This window comes from Orcinus orca, chromosome 5 (assembly GCF_937001465.1).
Source record: "Orcinus orca chromosome 5, mOrcOrc1.1, whole genome shotgun sequence".
Classification (NCBI taxonomy): Eukaryota; Metazoa; Chordata; class Mammalia; order Artiodactyla; family Delphinidae; genus Orcinus; species Orcinus orca.
In genome coordinates, this window is record NC_064563.1 from 100,882,116 (window position 1) to 100,903,397 (window position 21,282).

Sequence of the window (21,282 nt, forward strand, 5' to 3'; positions counted from 1 at the left end):
ACATGTGGATATATTTTATAACTGTATAATATTTACATTTTGTATTATTCATTTCTCAGAAATTTGTGCATATGTGTAGCTTAGTGGAAGAAAATAATTTAGGTTTGCTTTTAATACACTGATAGATCTTTAAAGGTGGCCTACAGCGGCCGCACCTACCCTCCGAAGCTTCATTGTGACCCCTTGCCCCATCACATCCCAGCCATGCTGACCTTCTTTAAGGTCTCTAAATGTACCAGTTACTTCTTCCCTCAGCGCCTCTGCTCCTGCTCTTCTGGCTGCCTGAGAATGCTGTTCCCACACTCTGTCCTCACCCCATTTGCACACACACTTTGACTGACTGATTCCTACCCATCCTTTGGACTTGTTGCCTCCTCTGGTCATAGCTGTTGTGGTGCTGTGGAAGGTTTGGGCACCTCAGCAGTGAACCTTGGGCGTTTACTCTAGTATTCCATTGTGGCTATTTCTTGCTACCAATAAGCTGCCTTGCCCTGTATTTTTTTTAATGTAATATTTATTTTTTAAAATTAATTAATTAATTTTTGGCTGTGTTGGGTCTTCGTTGCTGTGCATGGGCTTTCTCTAGTTGCGGCGAGCGGGGGCTACTCTTCGTTGCGGCAGGCAGGCTTCTCATTGCGGTGGCTTCTCTTGTTGCAGAGCACCGGCTCTAGGCTTATGACCTTCAGTAGTCGTGGCATGCAGGCTCAGTAGTTGTGGCACGTGGGCTGCTGAGCGCAGGCTCAGTAGTTGTGGCACACTGCATGTTGCTCAGTGGCATGTGGGATCTTCCTGGACCAGGGCTCGAACCCGTGTCCCCTGCATTGGCAGGCAGATTCTTAACCACTGTGCCACCAGGGTAGTCCCGCCCGGTATTCTTTATCTTTTTTTATCAGCCTCATCGCTCTTGTTACCTAACAGTTTACTATCTCAACTTCAACTTACTTTGGTCCCTTATGTCTCCTCACCTCTCTTCTTCTGCTTCCCTTACAATTTAAAGTGATTCATCCCACACCGGGGAATGGTGTGACCAGTAGGAATTAAATTATTCACATCTTCAGTATTAAAGAAACAATCGCCCATGAATAGTACTTGGAATCCTCAAAGAACAATCTCATTTCTTCATTTCGTAGTTTAGAATTTGGAATAGAGAGGGGACAATTCATCATAGCTCCTGAGTTCTGAACACGAGGAAAAGAAAAAAAAAAAAAACCCTAATTTTGTTACATAAAAAAGAGTTATGAGGAAGCCTTCCTTCTTATTTCTGCAATTTTAAGTGAACAAGACTTTTATTCCCCCAAAATAGTTCATTCAGTTAGATGTTCCTAACATTTTACAAATATTATAAAATTCTATTTTAAGTACCTAGTCTTAAGCTTGAGTCACATTCACTGTGCAGGCTGGGAAGATTTAATAATGTCAGACCAGTAGGCAATGATACCAAGCCATTTTGGCTTTCTTTTCCTCGTCTAGAAAAGTTCAAATGCTACATTAGTCATAAAACATCAGAGAAGTTAATAATGAGATATATACATACAATGAGATAAGATAATGATCAGAAATTTCAATATCTTATCAATATTGAAAAACATTTTAGGCATTCAAAAATGTTTAATTCTGTTTGAATTTTAATTCATTGAAAAAGTAACAGTGACAAATAGTATTAAAATAGAAATAAGTTCCAAGCCTCTATAGATAACTATTTGTTTACATAGTCAGGAGAATACAACTATGTCATTTTCATTTAGTTCACAAGGCCAAACTTTGTATCAAATTTCACTTTTTTTTTCCCTCTAAGAGTTTTATATTATCCGGGCTTATATTTAATTTTTTATTTAATTTTAGTTCTACATATATATATTTTTTTATTGGGGTATAGTTACTTTACACGGTTGTGTTTTTTTCTGCTGTACAGCGAAGTGAATCAGCTACATGTATACATATATCCCATCTTTTTTGGATTTCCTTCCCATTTAGGTCACCACAGAGCATTGAGTAGAGTCCCCTGTGCTATACAGCAGGTTCTCATTAGTTATATGTTTTATACATATTAGTGTATACAGAATTGGCTAATTCTCTGGTAAACATATATTCACGTAATTAGTGTAGTCTAAAATATCCTTAAACCTGAAATGATTGGAGATTGAGCAGACAACTCAGTAATTTATCCTGTATAGTAATCATTGTTAAGAATGTCAATGATCACTGTACTGTTTTGCAGAAAGCTCATTTTTTGCATAATGGATAAATTGGAGTTACTACATTTTAAAATAATTATTGTAACAAGATGAGTGGTCTTATCTTCATTAATGACTAAAGAAGAATCTCAGAGTTTAAAATTATTAATTTTATTAAGTAACATATATTTAGTGGTAGTGATAGAACAATATAGCTCATTTTCTGGATGTTCACAATTTCGTGTTGTCCTCAAGCAAGAGTATTCATAATCTTAAAATTAATATAATAATAAAGAAGCAGACTCACAGATATAGAGAAAAAATTTGTGGTTACCAGTGGGCAGAGGGAAGGGGGGAAGGACAACATGGGGTAGGAGATTAAGAGCTACAAACTATTATGTATAAAATAAGCTACAAGGATGTATCGTACAGCACAGGGAATATAGCCAATGTTTTATAATAACTATAAATGGAGTATAACTTTTAAAAATTGTGAATCATTATATTGTACACATGTAACTTACATAATACTGTGCATCAATATGAATGAAAGAAGCCAGACACCAAAGATCACATTTATATTAAATTACCAGAAAAGCAGAAAGTAGACCAGTGGTTGCCTGGAGCTAGGGGTGGGAGCAGGTTTTGGCTACAAATGGATACAGGGAAATGTTTTAGAGTGATGAAAATGTTCTCAAACTGGATTGTGGTGGATTCAGTAAATTCTAGAAGTTTGCTAAATATAAATTTAAACCATACACTTATAATAGGTGAATTTTGTGGTGTGTGATTATGCCTCACAAAAGCTGTTAAAAATTATATGTGATGCTCACACACATTCTTTCCATGTGCCTATGAAAATATTTATTCTCTATTTCAAATCTGAGGTACAATTTTGGAGTCATGTGAAAAATATCTTCTGAAAATGATTAGGATAGTGTTTTTATAAACAAGTTTATTTTCTCACTTATGTTCCTGCATTTTAATAGAAAGATAGTATTTTTTCTTGATGAGGTATTAGAGATATCCTTGAATGTGTGATTGAGAATGGATTTGGAATTCTCCAATTCATTCTACAGAGGAGAAAAATGAGCCTTAGAGAGGAAGTTGACCTAGGTCAAACATGCTGAAAGGCAAAATTGTTGCCAGAACCTCTTCAGTTTCTTCCACAACATATTAAAATGGGATGCCCTACTACGGGGTTGTTAGCAAATGGCCCTTCCTAGAGCTTCCTGAGTCTCCTGGCCCACCCTGCCTTAGTAGTTGGTACCACTGATCACACTCTCATGATGGTTTAGTCATTTTCTTCTAGCCCATGGAAAGCTTTTGATGCTGTGAGATCTCAAAATAAGCAGCTGTGTACCATCAGCACTGGGTATTTATTAACTGCACAAATTATAAACAATTCATGAAGATTCCAAATGTCTAAACAGTGATGGCGGGTGAAACCATTTGTTCCAGCTCCATCTTATGTTTTTATTTGTGAGACTTTGCAGAAATGAATGAATGCCAGAAATATGTAAGGAAGTTTTGTTACTGTTTGACGGTGTTTTACAAGATGGCAAAATTTTCGTTTTTATGAAAAGTATTTCTAATTTGATCCCTCAAGCAATGTTTTAACAAGAGCTATATAATCTCATATATGAGGGATTTATTATAGTGCTGGTAGAAGTTATGCATCTTCTGCTTTGTCCTATAAAGAAGCACTATGATTAAATTCAACTTCTACTTGGTCAGTAGAATTTACTCTTTGCCCATATTGGAGCTATTGAGAAACAAAAAGAATAAGAAATATTGGTCCTTTTGGAAAAATTGACCAAAGATACTGATATTAATCAGAATGACAGCTTTTCTGTTTTTTGATACATGATCATTTTGAGATTGTCAGGACAAGCAATTAGTTTTTCTTTATGACACATGTTTAAATTGATCTAGTTTCTTCTTAGTGAAAATCACTCTTAGATGTAAGAAAGTCAATATTTTCAAAAGTGGCTCACTTGGCCTGGTGTTCCATTAGCTGGGAGTGACAGGGAAAGATATCAGAGAACTTGAGTATCAGTGACCAGCGCTTAGCCTTCCAGTGGAAATGAAATCATTATATAGTTTTGTCTGACTTTACCATTAAACCTTTATTTAAGTCTTATGATTAGGTGTCTATTGTAAATAGAAGAGTTTATAAATAGTTTTGTTTACCTGGTAAATAGCATAATGTTAAATACCTGGAAAGAAAAAATATGTATATATATAAATTCACTTGTTCTCAGAGAAAATTGTATTACAATATAATCAATATTTTAAAAAATCAGTAAATCAAGAGAGGTTCATACTTTGTGAAGACATCGGAAGACATAAAAATGTTAGTTTTAATAATTATCTGGATACTATTCAGTGAAAATAACAACAGCAAAAACTACTGATGCACAAAACAGAACTGATAAATCTCCAAAACATTATGTTGAGTGCAAGAAGCCTTACATGAAAGAGTACATATTGTATGATTCTATTTAACTAAAGTCTAGAACAGGTAGAACGAATTTATGACAGTAAAATAGAACAATAGTTGTTTCTAGGCAGATGGGCTGGGAATGGGCTGACAAGGAATGTGAGGAAACCTTCTGGGTTGACGGTAATATTCTACATCCTGATACAGGTTTGGGTTACATATACGTATGGCATTTGGAAAGAATGAGCAATGTATAGTTAAGATTTATGTATTTAATTTATATGTAAATTTTATCTCCAAAGAAAAATATAAATATTGAACTCTAGTTAATGATATGCATACTGAAGTGTTTAGGAGGAAGAATAGTGAAGTGCAATTTACTTTGAAATTCATTGAAAAGTTGGATGGATGGATGGATGAAAGGATGGAGAGATGGATAAATATGTGGTAAAACAAATATAGTATGATATTGATCATTGACTCTTGGTGGTGGCTCTATGGATGTGCACTGCACAATTCTTACAACTTTTCTTATGTTTAAAATTTTCTATCATAGAAGCAAAGATGAGTTAATATTTTAAGTCTCTAAATATTGGTCAGATTTAAAGACATGTAATTGATGCTAGAAGTCAGAGAAATGTTCCTAACATTTAGAAACGATTTACCTTTTGTATCTCCAGAAATTATAATCCCAGAAAAGTGTAATTCACAGAGTTTTTTCAAAGACCAAAATATATATAAAATTCTCATGACAGGAAATTTAACATTGTGGGTGAGGTCCTTTTTCCTCCATCCTGTATTGTATATCTGTAAATCTCTTTCAAAAGACACTGGGCCCATTAATTTTAATTTTTTTTTTTTTTTTTTTTTTTTTGCGGTACGCGGGCCTCTCACTGTTGTGGCTTCTCCCGTTGCGGAGCACAGGCTCCGGACGTGCAGGCTCAGCGGCCGTGGCTCAGGGACCTAGCCGCTCCGCGGCACGTGGGATCTTCCCGAACCGGGGCACGAACCTGTGTCCCCTGCATCGGCAGGCGGACTCTCAACCACTGCGCCACCAGGGAAGCCCTAATTTTAATTTTAATGCACTGAGTTTGCAAAGAGTAATGGTTCCCAAACTTGAGTATGCATCTGAATTACCCAAACAGCTTGTTAAGATACAGGTTACTGCCCTACCCACAAGTTTCTGATTCAAGAGGTCTGGAGTGGGGTCTGAGAGTTTGTACTTATAACAAGTTCCCAGGTGATCCTGATGCTCTAATTGGGGGACTCCTCTTTAAGAACCCTGGCATGGAGCCTATCCCTTTTTCCATCAGGAGGACCTATTGTTATCATGCCTTAGTTTAAATAGCAAGAACATGTAAGCAAATCACCTCCAGGATTTTCATGAAATCAAGCACAAAAAGAACGAAAAGAAAGGAATGAGTTTTGTTAAGCCCCTTAGCCTTTTCTTCTTTTTCTTTTACATGTATTAAAAAATAATAATTACTAAGAATCTACGAGTTGTCTAAAGCAGTACAGAAAAAGTATTACAAAACAGATTTTGATATCTACTTTCCTACCTGAATTTGGCATATCCTTATGGCATAAAAACTATTTTGGTGACCAGTTTAATAAAACCAAAGGGACACATTTGTTATATATCCTCTTGTTCCACCCCTTCCATCAGATCTAGAGCCCCTGTACTGTAGCTGCATTGAACAAATTGTTCTAATCATGCTGCACTGAAATAGTTGACTTATTTATGTGCCTAATTTACTAGGATGCACAATTTTGTGATCAGATAGGTCATATTTGAATTGGTATCACTAATGCCTAGTACCTTGTTGTAAGTGAATGGATACAATGAAAAGCAGATGAGTAAAAATACTAATTCCCTAAATTCCCCAAAGCAAATGTAGATTTTATTTAGACTTTGTAGTTGTTTGAAGTGAACCAGGTTACTGCCTCCTTTCCCTTATAGCAAATATATGGTCATTGATTGCATGTAGTTGCCCCTTCTACCCACCCCCTGGGGAAAAGAAAACAAACAAAAAAAACCCAGCATGCTTCAGACTTTAAAGACTAATTTTGGGAGAATTAGATCAAGGAAGTATGTGCAAGTGACAACTGTATGTGTCTCAGGATAAGATTTCTCCTTAAGGACGAGAGGCCATTCATTTAGAAGGTAGTCTACGAAAAGTAATTTTCCTGCTGGGCTATTGGTTGGGTTATAAAGTAGGTAATGAAGTTTTTGCTCCTTTGGTAAAACTGTTAGCCCTGCCAAGTGGTGCTGAAATATCAACATTGGCAGGTTCAGTCTAATTCAGTCATCCAAAGTCACCAGACGGTGAAGTATTGGCCTGAGGAATCAGGGCATTGGGAATTCTTACCCAGGTGGAAACTGGTTGAAACCGTGGTTGTTTTAGCTGAAATGGAACTCACTTACACAAACATCTGGGCAAATAGATATAAAGTGCCCCATTAGGAAGAAAACATTTTCTCCCTCAGATTTTTGGCAAAATGGCATTTCTTTCTGAATTCAATAGCAAAACATCCTCTGTATAGCTGATGACCATAATGTCCTAATAAAAGTTAACTAGTTGACTCCTGGGGGGTGTTAGCTCTATGGGAATCGTTCGGGTGTGGCTTCTGAGGGGAGCTCTCCAGGTAAGCTGGACTCTTTATTTCCTAAACTCTGAGAGCACATGTTGCCTGTGGGCACATGTCCTCCAGCCGGCAGTCTCACCTCGGGGCACAGGAGAGGGAGCAGCCGGCTCTGCTTGAGCTGGAGCAGAGATCACGGGACGCTCTGCTGTGAGCTTCTTGCTAACATTGATCCTGTATGTGTAAAGTCAAATTGTGAGTTTATTTAAAGCCCTCCAGTCCCTGGCTTTGGCAGCTGTCCATGTGGCTTATGGGACTTTAACCACAACTTTTTTCCTATACTTTTTAAAAAATGCCATCTTTCCTTAGATTTATAAAAATCTTGCTTTCTATATATCTAAATTATTTTAATCAGGATTTTTTCTTATACTTTCAGATATTTTCTTACATATTCTTAAAAGGTATTTCTTATATACTTTCTTTTTTATTGAAGTATAGTTGATATATAACATGTAAGTTATAGGTGTACAATATAGTGATTCACAATTTTTAAATGTTATACTCCATTTATAGTTATTATAAAAGATTTGCTGTATTCCCCATGTTGTACAATATATCCTTGTATATTATTTTATACCTAATACTTTGTACCTCTCAATCCCCTGCCCCTATATTTCCCCTTCCCCCTTCCTTCTCCCCACTGGTAACTACTAATTTGTTCTCTATATCTGTGAGTCTGCTGCTTTTTTTGTCATATTCACTAGTTTGTTGTATTTTTTAGATTCCATGTGTAAGTGATATCTTACGGTATTTGTCTTCGTCTGACTTATTTCACTTAGCCTAATGCTCTCCAAGTCCACCCATGTTGCTGCAAATGGCAAAATTTAATTCTTTTATTATGGCTGAGTAATATTCCATTGCATGTATATACCACATCTTTATCCATTCACCTGTTGCTGGACACTTAGATTGCTTCCATACATATATTCTTATATTGTAAAAAACAAAAGAAGGGATGCCTTCTGTTCACCTCTAAAACTGTGTGGTATTAATTCATCGTTTCCTGAATGCCCAGAATCCCTTTTCCTCAATTGTTCTTATTTAGATCCCTGATTCATCATCTGAGTTGTATATATTTGGTGAAGTAATTTCATTTGTAAGTTAGGGAGCACAATATCGAAAGTGTTTGTAGCTGGGTCCCTATCTTCCTTATGCCAGGCAACCCGCCACCCAAAGCCCCTCATTACCAGTGACAGCAGAATCAGAAGGTAGGGAAGATAGAAATCAAAGGCATGAAGTAAGAAGGCGGGGGTGGGTGGGTGGGAGCAGTTTGAGACCTATGGGTAGAGATTAGAGAATTTCAAGATGGCTACCTTTACCAAATTGCCCATTTTTGTAAATAGCAATTATTTTTGCATCATCTTTGTGAATGTGGCTGCTATATAGGACCGTAAATAAAAGATGGTTTGAATGGTGCCATTTAGACTTTTGCAATGTGCAACTTAAACAACTGTCATTGACATCCCTGTTTCTGGAAGACATGTTGTAGAGCTGCTCTGTGTTTACTGCACACTAGCTCTTTGCAAGTTCTCAAAAATTCTTTACTGGGCCTTGGTAAAGAGTTGGGAAGAGAGTGATAGAGAATCTATGGGGTTTTGAGGAAGAATTCCAATCTGGAGATCCAGAGAGCCAGGATACCGTGAGATATATGGGGTTAATAGTAAGAATATAACAGGGGCTTCCCTGGTGGCGCAGTGGTTGAGAGTCCGCCTGCCGATGCAGGGGACACAGGTTCGTGCCCCGGTCCGGGAAGATCCCACATGCCGTGGAGCGGCTGGGCCCATGAGCCATGGCTGCTGAGCCTGCGCATCCGGAGCCTGTGCTCCACAACGGGAGAAGCCACAACAGTGAGAGGCCCACGTACCACAAAAAAAAAAAAGAATATAACAACTTGAAAATTTAAAAGGATTTGTCTCGTATTATTCTGTGAGTGCTTTTAATTGTAATTCTGAATACACACACCCCCACCACCACCATCATCACCAAAGCAATTTAATTCCTTCCACCTATCTTGTCTGGCATGCCATCATGCACTGCAGAATGGGCCCGGACTTCCCTTTTCTTCGAAACCATCTTGCACAGACTTTCCTTCTGATGGAAGGTTATTCAAGTATCTTGCCATTACAGCACTTGTAGAAGTAGTTTTTATAATACCCAATATTATTTGATTAATAGCAATATTTAATCTTCATTCTCCTTAAAATATTTAACTGAAGGTGCCGTGCTTTTCTTGCTATGGAAAATTTCTAGTCATGTCACTGGCTTTCAGGTGGTTGTTATTGGTAAGAAAAGCCATGTTATAAACTACAGATTACACATTTCTACTGAATGATCAGGAACAACTGAAGACACTTGTCTAATTGCCTTGGCCACTCCTTTTACCTTGTGGCTGTCACAGAAAAATTAATGTAATTCCATATGGTTTTCTTTCTCCTTCTAACATCTTTCCTTGGATCATGGTACCAGGACAGGTAGAGTCATGTGAGCACCACTGTTATATGATACCTTTTTCACTCGCTAAGAATTAAAACAAATGTTAAATTATTGCCAAATCCCATGTTAAAATTATGGTTTGTATAACTTAGCATTATAGTTCAGTTAAACACAATCTATGCCATCAGCTGTGATTTTGGGGGGAAACTTTTGAATGTGTTATCAGACAGTAACTGCCCTGTTTAATACATACACTTGAGACGTGACATATTGATAGTTCCTTAATTAGCTGCTCTGATCATGAAGGCATTGGAATGTTTCCACTTGCAAGCTAACTGTCTGAGAAGAACACAGAATACATCTGAAACTTAGAAAGTTCAGTTTTTGGAGCATAGTAATGCCTGAAAAGGACTTGCTGCTTTTATATATGTACCATTTGTTTAATGGTGAATAATAATATTAGGCACTATTAAAACTACTTTCACCAGTGCTGTAATGGCAAGATGCCTGAATGTCCTCCCGTCAGGAGAGTCTGTATAAGGTGATTACAGAGGTGAGGAAAATTTGGCTTATTCTACAGTGGCATTATGGTAAACCAGAGAGATTCAACCACATTGAAATGCTGTTCTGTTTTATTGCTGGCTCATATCCTATTGTATGGATAAGCCATAATTTTTTTTATCCATTCAACTGGTGATGGACATTTAGGTTCTTTCCATTTTGGTGCTGCTTTGAATATCTGCACACAAGTCTTTGCATAAACTTATATTTTCATTTTGCCTGAGTAAATACCTAGGAATGAAATTGATGGGTTATTTGGTAACTGACCAACGGTTTTCACCAGTGGTGAAACTTCATGAAACATTTAACATTCACACTCAAAATGTATGAGAGCTCCAGTTGCTCCAAATTCTGCATAACACTTGTTATTGACAGTCTTTTCATTTTTGCCATTCTTAATGTGTATGATATCCCTCACTGTGGTTTTAACTTGCATTTCCCTGAAGACTAAGGAAGTTGACCAGGAGTTGGTAAACTAGGACTGGGTGGCCAAATCTAGCCAACTGCCTATTTTTATAAATATAGTTTAATTGGAACAGAAACATGTCCATTGATTTACATAATGTCTATAGCTGCTCTTGTACTACAATGGCAGAGTTTAGTAGTTGCAGTAGAGAACATCTGGTCTGCAAATTCTAAAATATTTACTATTTGACCCCTTACTGAAAACATCTGACAACCCTCATGTCATCTTTTCATGTGCTTCTTGGTTATCATATATTTCCTTTAGTGAAGGATCTATTCAAGCTTTTGCCCTTTATTCTTAAATGTTTTGTCGTCTGATTGAGTAGAAAATATTCTTCTAAATATTCTGGATGCAAGCCTCTAATTGGTAAATGTACTGCAAATGTTTTCTGCCAATCTGCAGTTAGCCTTTTCTTTTTCTTATTAGTCCCTTTAAAGTTCAAAACTAAAATCCGATCAAGTCCAATTTATCATTTTTTAAAGCCTATGCTTCACATATCATATCTGAACTGATGGAAACTGATTTAATTATTTTGATGTCTGAGAAAATTTGATTTTGTATAACAAAATAAGTGACTGAACAAGTATACAGGTTGGCAATGTAAATAGAATGTGTGTAAAAAAAGAGGAACGTACTATGGGTTTATAGAAAAGAATAGGGTTTATTCTTTTAATCCTGAAACAAGTGAGTCATTATTTTATTGACATCACTATTATAGCTATTCTTTTACTTAATATATTATGGAAATAATTGCTAATCTGATTATTCTCAAACTTGCTATTTACTGTTTTACAACACTGAGAGCTTAGAGGCTAAGGCATTTACTGCTACTACACTAATAGATATTTTTTACTTTTAAGAAGAGAACTTTCGTGTTTTGCAGTTTTTCTATTGAAAAACTGACCAACTTCATATCAGCAATTTAGACCACATTCTGAAATATTTTGGAAAGTGTTAAGATAACCTGAAGAGAAATTAGACATGAAAGAATTTCTCCTACTAAATGGGTTGTGATGGTAACTCCTTTCTCACAGATCAGTGACTGGATGTCCATGGTAGTTTAGCTGGCTTAACTAAGTGCCTTGTGTTTGGGCTATGTTTCTTTACAGAGTTTTATTGACACTGACCACAGGCACTCAGAATTCTGGGGTCAACATTAAATATCTGCTCAGCACCTGTGCCTGTAGCAATAGCAATAGCAACCTGACTCCTCTGGTTGATCCAGAGGGTTCTATGAACTTGTAGTGCTCTACCTTTTGTCTGATTTTCTCATCTCACTACCTTCCTCACTGTTTTCAATGCCACAGGGCATGTATTTTCTTTTAAAAATTAAATGGGGATTATTTCTAATTTTGTTTTGAAAGGGATTTTTTTTCTTTTAAAATTTCACAACACCCTTGGAAATATTTAGAGATACCCTAGGGTGTTGCAAACAGAGGATTAGAAACAACTGTCATAGTTCCAAAGTTCTACTTTGCCAACATGCAATCTTTTTTTTCAGCCGTTCTAGTATTGCTTTCCTGAAATGCTCACATTCTTCATTTTCTCTCTCTTGATTAGTATAGGCTTTGTTTCTCATATAGGATGCAATAAAATATTCTTCCAGTAATCTTATTTCTCTGTACTCCTGGGCTTTCCTGGGTGATATATATGCCACTTTACTTATCAATGTTTTACTAGTTAAGCTTGTATCATGTTGTACTTTTTTTAATTATCTCTATCTTAAGTCATTCACCTGAGGTCTTCGCACTAACTGTTGAAAGATAACTGTTATTACATGACTAGTGTTCCAGGCCTTTAAGCCAGAATTACTTGGAGTGAAGATAAATTTATCAAAGATGAAAAATTATTATAGGATGCACTGAGATATACCTTAAAATATTGGGGAAATTGTTTAAGAATGTAAAATTGAATACTAGTCCAAACATTCATTTGAAGGGACACTTGAGGAACTGATTCAGATGAAAAGGACAAAAAAATTACTTAACCATTTTGCTGAGCTCTGAAAGTGTCAGTGGGGTCATAACTGAGTGAGCAAAGGGGTATTGAGGGAATCCATGCTGGGTGACAACGTGAGCATAGGTGTAGGGCCAGGGCCTCGTATGCATTGCAGAATGTGAGAAGATTTATACTGGCCAAAGAGAAATGAGCGATGTTGAGAAGTAACAAATAGAAAACTAATAAGGACTTACTGTATAGCACAGGGAACTCTACTCAGTACTCTGTAATGGCCTACATGGGAAAAATAATCTAAAAAAGAGTGGATATATGTATATGTATAGCTGATTCATTTTCCAGTATACTAACACAATGTTGTAAATCAACTATTCTCCAATAAAATTTTTTTAAAAAAAGACAGAATTCATGTGTAGCAAGATAATAAAGGGATTTGAGTTCCTAGATCCAGTAAGGAACTGGGATGAGAGTCTCAATATACTATTAAATTTGTGATGCTGTTTTGAGAAAAGATTTGTTTGTGTGCTTTTTTCTTTCTCAGGACTTTTAAAAGTTTAGCTCTAGAAAGTAGTATGAATTGGAATTTTGGAGAAAGTAGGTCAGATAAATGCTAATTTATTCAGAAAGTTACATGATGTTGATGTATTTATTGACATAAATTATTAGCAAAAGGGAGAAAGACTGGAGTCATGAAAATTCTGGGCAGAGGAAGCAAGAACACTTCCACTTTTGTTAGTCAGTAGTTCTGTTTACAACCTTCCTTTTTCTCAGTTGGTACAGCCATCCTTCCTACTTTCCAAGGGGGGGAATAACATGGTACATCAGGCCATAGTCTGTGAGCAAAGGTCTAATGTGATGATGCTGTGACTCTTGACTCTTAGCCCAAAAAGAGTGCAACCTAAGTTCATGAAGATTCCTAATCTCTTCTTCCTAACAAGGTGTTGGAAAGAGGCCAGCTGTTTTTTGATTTATTGTGAGACCTGATAACCTTATAAGGTAGCAGAATATTAACCCTAGATTAACTGTAGGGTTAATCTAGGCACATAACTAAGAAGGGGAAAATTGGCTTGACCAAAATCTGTGTTATATATGTGAGATTATCTGTCTATCTGTCTATGATTTTGATAAGGTGATATATATATATGTATCACCTTATCAAAATCTTATAAAGTTAGGACAAAACATTATCAGTTAACATCAATTTCAGCATTACGGTATGGGGGTTAGCTACTCCTTACTCATTTGGGTCATGACAAAGTTCTCAATAAAAATGAGAGCAGGAAGTCCAGCCTAGCGAGAACCTAAGATGCGGTTTTGACGGTGAACTTAACCTGCAGACTGATAGAGGTGTGGCTGCCCTCAATTTAGTCATTTGTCCTATAAGAGAATTGGACTAGGTGAGCTGGGGATGAGTCTCCCTCAGAATTTTGGATAAGCTTCTCAGTGTCTCTGGGTTTTTTGCCACAAGTGTAGCAATAGCAGTCAGAGAACCAAGAAGTTATAGAAATTTTATCAAATTCTTGGGAAGTACAAAGTACTATGCACATACCTGGAAATAGTACTGACTGCTAAAGTAAGAGAGTGGTTCCCACAGCCTGGTCTCCAAGACGTGTTGTTTTTATTGCTTCAGAGGCCTAATGGAATTCTTCTATGTGGCTATATTGAGGTCACCCAGGATGACTTTTGACTGGAATAGTATAAATTTAGAGTGATAGCTTTGGGAAATGCATGCTATTTAGAGGTCCTGACTGGTATATATACAATATAAGTCTTTGATTAATGAGAAATAGACTGAATTATTAAGTTGGTAAATACAGTCTTCCCAATAGGTAAAATGTTTTTAAAATATGAATTCCCAGTGAAAGAAAGAAAGAAAATAATTGAAGTCCACAATCTCTTATCTAAAACTCTCAGAGCCAGACTTGTTTTAGAATTCAGAAAATCTTTGGATTTTAGAAATGTACTAGGATGCCTAGACCATGTATTAAGTAACCTGTTCAGTGAGGTCTTGATCAGCACCCTTTAATTAAGCACATTTAAGTATAGGAATTAAGGTTCCTATAATTAGAGTCTAGGAAAATGGTACAGGTGAACTTATTTGCAAAGCAGAAATAGAGTCACAGATGTAGAAAACAAACTTATGGCTACCAAGGGGGGAAGTGGGGGTGGGATGAATTGGGAGATTGAGACTGACATATGTACACTACTATGTATAAAATAGATAACTAATGAGAACCTACTGTATAGCACTGGGAACTCTACTCAATGCTCTGTGGTGAGCTAAATGGGAAGGGCATCTAAAAAGAGTGGAGATGGATAGAGAGATAGATAGATTATAGATAGATAGATAACTCATTCACTTTGTTGTACAGCAGAAACTAACACAACATTGTAAAGCAACTATACTCCAATAAAAATTAATTTTAAAAAAGATTCCTATAATTAAACATGTGAGTAAGTCACACTGACTATTCAGTGAGATTAAAGAAAGACTAAGTGGCCTCATAACAGTTCAGGTTGAGTTTTGCTGCCAAATTAGTTTGACATGAACTTACGAAAACCTAACAAAGCTTTTTTGGATTTCTAAACTGTGACTAACGGGCTTTGGATGGACCTGATTAAGTAACCAATTATCGAGCAATTACTGTGTACCAGCTTTAAGATATTGCCATTTGCACTAACCTTTGTAAACAACCTGTCAAAGTAGACATCGTTATCCATAATTTACAAATCAAGAAAGAAGGCTCAAGCACAGGTTAGTGAGCAGCCAGGGCACACTTATAAGTATATGGCAGAGCTGCAGTTTGGACCCAGCTCCTTCTGGCCCCAAATAATAATAATAATAATAATAATGCCTTGAAAATATATAGTTTCTCTGCTTACTCTGCAGTCTCTCTGGGGAAGTTCACCCAATAATCATTTATAAACTAAAGACACCCCGATGGATCTGGACCCCATTTGTGAGCATCACACTTAGATAGTCAACTTACTGTTGGAAATGTCCAACAGTAAGTTGACTATCAGTGAAACAACAGTCAGTTGTATCACTGACCCAGCGAACTCCAAATGGAACTAATCATCTTTCTTCTCAGCCCTGCTCCTTTTAGAATCCCTTATTCTACTATCTCAGTTACCCCTAAGCCAAAACCCACCCACTTCCCTCCCTTTCCAACTCTGTTAATCACTTAAGTCCTGCGAGGATACTGCTGGAGACCAGCACTGAGGAAGCTGGGGGTTTTAAAGTGCAGTAATTCAATTTACTGATAAGAAATTTCAGATCCTTTCACCATTCCCAGATAGGATGTATAAAATGAAGGTTCTGACCAACTGTGGATAGCCAAGGTAGCCTTAAATCCCATTTACCTGCTCAATAATAAACTACAAAATATTAAACCCTAAGATTTTACTTTGTATTCTAGACTGCTTTTGCTTTATATGTTATTAAGTCTGTTTTCTTTGATCTCAAAATTACCTGTATTTTAGCTGTTTTGGTGGGTGTGCTGTGATCTTGAGTAGCTAGATATCACGATTTCCAATAACAATGCCTCTAGCCAGTAACAATGCCTCTAGCCAGTAACTTTGGATGCTAAAGAGGTGAAGTAACAGCCACCTATATTTTTGTTTCCATCTTTAGGTAAAAGGCCAAACCTGAAGGTCCACATCAATACCACAAGTGACTCCATCCTCTTGAAGTTCCTGCGTCCACATCCTAATGTAAAACTGGAAGGTTTTCTCCTGGGATATGGAAGCAACTTATCACCAAACCAGTACTTCCCTCTTCCTGCGGAAGGGAAATACACTGAGGCCGTGGTTGGTAAGATCTTTGGGTTTCAGGCATAGGAAGAAGAGGTAAAAAGGTAATGGGTGTTATATGATACATAAATCTCGAAGCATCATTCTTTCTATACCCTCAGCCGAACGAAATGCCATAATTACAAAACATCTTCATAATTGTTGTAACCCATAGCACAATTTTTTACATTAAAAAATATGTAATGCATACCCTGCTTATACTGCAGAAATAATCAACTTCATTGCCATTATACCTACAGTCCCTGACCACATAACTAAACTTGCACAGGGAAAAAAACTAGCTAAAATACCTTAAATCTCTGTAACATAGCTTGTTTATGTGGATTAATTTTCCTCCCTGCTATGTCTTTACTTTCTTCTGGTGGAAAATACCATCTACAGCTTTCAGGGTGTCTATTCAGGCCAAGCTACCTTTAAAAAGAAAAGACAGTGTGTTACATTTAAAAATTTTTAGGGTATTTCAGACAAAAAGATTAAAGTTTGTATTTGTGTTATAAAATTTTAAATTTCTTTGAAAATATTTTTAATCACATTAAAATGTAATTTGAGGATGTAGGTACCTTCAAGCCATCTCCAGAGAAATTATTTGCAAATAAAAGGTTTTTAAAGGATAACTTTTTTTTAAAAAGGGATCATCTATTTAGAATGCTGTCAAAGGCTTCCTGAATAGCCTAAGATAAGATTTATATTTTGATCCACTGCTAGGATTATTGCTAAACAGTCTTTTCATGAACTTCCAAAGTTTAATCCTATAACTTGAACTACTGTAGACCAGATCTGACATTCATGCATATATGTAACAATGTTGAAGATGAATCTATTTTGTCCTGCAGCCCTTTGTTCTCATAGAGAAGTCTCTGTTGTACTTTAAAATTAGGCAAGCGGGCTTTCCTGGTGGTGCAGTGGTTGAGAGTCCGCCTGCTGATGCAGGGGACACGGGTTCGTGCCCCGGTCTGGGAAGATCCCACATGCCGCAGAGCGGCTAGGCCCGTGAGCCATGGCCACTGAGCCTGCACGTCCGGAGCCTGCGCTCCGCAACGGGAGAGGCCACACAGTGAGAGGCCTGCGTACCGCAAAAAACATTTTAAAATAAATAAATAAATAAATAAAATTAGGCAAGAGAGTAACATTATTAATTATAAATGTCTGGACTGAATTTTACATAAGATAAGCACTTTAAAGCAGACACATTACAGTTTGTAACCCTTCAAAATTTGAGAATTAGTCACTTTGACAAATGTAACAACACTAACCTTGACCATATAAACCATAAGGAATTTGAAAATTTGCAAATATTTCCCCACCATATTCACCCTTCACTATAAAAAGTGACTGGAAGCTGTATACGTACCCGCAAACAAGTGGAAACAGATCTACTGCTCCTTTACTTGTTGAGCATTGGAAGTAATATTTTACTTATGATAATTTTTTATCCTTGGTAATATAGATTGCAAATTTGTTCAGTAGTAAACATCCTTTCCCTATGATGTGGAAGGCATTCAATCCTAAAGCGATAGAAGTCAAATTGCTAATGAAAAATATGTGTAGAAAACTATAAAGAAAATTTCTACCACAGATATACCAAGCTTTCACTAATTCAGTGATGAGGGATGATCAAATAGACTAGGTACCTTTTTATTTCTTTACAATTATTTTCATTCCTTAAAACTTTTTATTATGAAAAAATTCAAACATATAAGGAGAGGGAAACCTGTAATTACCCTCATGTCTCATCATGCAACTTAAATACATAGCACTGTTTTGCTAATCTCTTTCCATGTATTCTTCACACATGCTATTTTTAGGGGTATTTAAAAGTGTAACTAGATATCATATTTGTAAAATTTATGAACACCTCAGTATGCACCTCTAATAGATAAGAAATAATTTTAATAATGCCTTGCTTTTATCACATTATAACAATAATCCCATAATATATTTTTATACCTAGTCCGTATTTAAATTTCTCTGGTGATCTTTAAAAATGCCTTCTTAGAGTTGTTTCTTTTTTGAATCAGGATCCTATATGTTCTACATGTTAGGTTTGGCTGTTAGGTCTCATTAGTCTCTTTTATTCCATAACAGTCCTCTCTCCCTTCCCTTTTTAAATGTCATTGATTTGCTGGAGAAATTGGATTAGGCATCCTGGTTCACATTCTGTATTTAACTGACTGCTTCCATGTCTTTTTGAACTGGCTCCTCTATCCCTGACTTTCCTGTGAAAGATATTTAGATTTGGGTTAAGCATTTGGGGAGAAAGAATACTTTATAGATGGTACGGTTTATTTCCTAACAACTCCCAAAGAGGTACATCATGGCTGGTGTCATACTTAGTGATGTTTAAAGCAGTTTGGTGTGTTTAGGTGGCCTCAGCCTGATCCCTCCATTATAAAATTCATCATCAAATTTTCACTTAGTGGTTTTAGCATCTATCAATGCTCATTGCCCAGATGCATTATTTTATACAGAGGTTGTAAAATGGTAGTTTGGTAGTTTTACATTCTAGATAGAATCTAATTCTATCATTCCTTCTGTATTTTTTAGCTGAAATTCTACATTAAAGAATTTTATTTACTTTTTCACGTTTCTTATCTAGTGTTTTAGGAAAGACAGGATAAATTCTCATCGTAATAAATTGATGCCTGGAAATCTGCAGTGGTGACCAATGATGTTGTTTGTTTTATAATCAGTAAGAATGCATTGGTTATTTTGCATTGATTTTTAGATATTTAATGATTTTTAATCAATATATCACTTAGCCACCCCTTATGATTCTTTTCATTGTCTAGCTTAAATATGGTTGGTTGTTTAACTCTGGTTCACTATTAAACTGTGAACTTTTTAAAGTCAAAGTTTATGTCTTATTTGGTTATTCATAGCAGGATGACCTACATTGTATAGATAGGTAATAAATATTGTGGCACTGAATGGAACAGAGTCAAGTCTGTGTAGAATATTTAGGCTGGAGGAGGCCATGAGAGATTGTCTAGTCTAGGCCATTGTCATCAGGCTAATATATATCTAAACCACCCTAGAACAGATCACTGTGTACCTTAAAGATCTCTAAGCACAAAGCTTCCCAAACTTCTCCTGGAAGGCTATTGCAAGCAGCATTTTTAAAACTCTTACCTTATCCTTTAGATCAATGTGCTCTTTTTATTTATCTCCTTTCTCTTCTAGTATTCTGGTGGAAAAGGAAAAAAACATTCCTCTTAGATATTTCCTTTTCCATCTTTCTTTATGCCAAGGAATCTGTGTGCTTCTACTTTTATTACTTCAAAATGGACTTGCATTTCCAAATTAAATGTTATCCTCTGGTTGCTTAAATTGATTATTTACAGTCTTTTTTAATGATTATGATTGTAGTAATGGCTCTTAAATGATTAAACAGCTGTGTATTAGTTTTCAATTGCCACTATAACAAATTACCATGAACTTGGCGGCTTAAAACATCACAAATTTATTATCTTATAGTTCTGTATGTCAGAAGCCCAATGTGGGTCTCTCTAGGCTAAAGTCAAGGTTGTAGGCAGGGCTGCATTCCTTTCTGGAGGCTTTGAGGGGAGAACCTGTTTCCCTGCTTTTTTGCAGCTTCTAGAGGGGCCCACGTTCCTCTTCTACTTTCAAATCTAAAAAACAATACAAATGAATATATATATGTGTATATATATATATATATGGTATATATATGTACACAGAAAAAGACTCACAGATATAGAAAACAAACTAGTGGTTACCAAAGGGGAAAGGGAAGGGAGCAGGGGCAAGGGATTAAGAGATATGAACTACTATGTATAAAATAGAAAAGCAACAAAGATACATCATACAGCAGAGGAAATTATAGCCATTATTTTATAATAACTTTTGATGGAGTATAATCTGTAAGAATACTGAATCACTATGCTGTACACCTGAAAGTAATATAATATTGTAAATCAACTATACTTCAATTAAAAAAATCCAACAACATTGGGGCAAACATTGCTCACACCACATCACTCTGATCTCTTCTGCCTTCCCTCTTCCACTTTTAAGAATCCTCATGATTATATCGAGCCCACCTGGATAATCCAGGCTACTCTCCATATTTTAAGGTCAGTGGATCAACAATCTTAATTGTATCTGCAACCTTAATTCTCCTGTGTCATGTAACCTAAGATATTCACAGGTCCTGAAGATGAGGATGTGGGCAATCTTTGAGGGCTATTATTCTGCCTGGCACAGACTGTATGTTTGAAATTTGTGTCTCTATTCTATTCCCTTTCTGCTACCAATTTACAGTATGGTCATTCTCAATTCTGTTCATCTGTAAAACAGTAATAAAGTCTATTTTTCACAGATGTGCTGTGGGCATGTTAGTAAATTCATGATCATAAAGTGATGAGTTGAAATCCCTTGGGTCCAAGTTGCAAGAGCAAAGAATTTTTATTTCTTTATGGAAAAAAAGCGTCACTTATAACCCCTCTTCTTACTTCATTCTGTAAGAGGATAGTAGTATTTCTTCAGTTGCACCAAACTATACCCAAATATTGTAACTTACTTTCGTTTTCGAAACAAATATTAAGTGTCACTTTGTTTGACTCATTCCACTTCTTGATGTGTTTAAAAGATCCCACCACTGAAATGAGAAGCTATTGATCATTCAGAAATATTGAAGTTAACGTTTAGTGATATGTGGACTAAGACTCCTACTAGATAATCATTTATAAGCATTTCTACATTTATTTTAATATCTATCTATCTAGTATTGACAGAGGTATTTTCGAAAGTCACTTGCTGGTCTTACATGTAAA

General features: G+C 36.2%; 1 protein-coding gene across 24 annotated transcripts in view; it reads left to right on the top strand.

Moving 5' to 3' along the window:
• ABI3BP (ABI family member 3 binding protein) overlaps positions 1-21,282 on the top strand; it is a 263,204-nt gene that overhangs the window by 46,951 nt on the left and 194,971 nt on the right. For all 24 annotated transcript variants that reach the window (XM_049710006.1, XM_033433301.2, XM_049709993.1 and 21 more), the window contains exon 2: positions 16,311-16,490. In XM_049710006.1, coding sequence (XP_049565963.1) covers positions 16,311-16,490 — 180 coding nt within the window. The remainder of the gene's footprint in view (positions 1-16,310; positions 16,491-21,282) is intronic.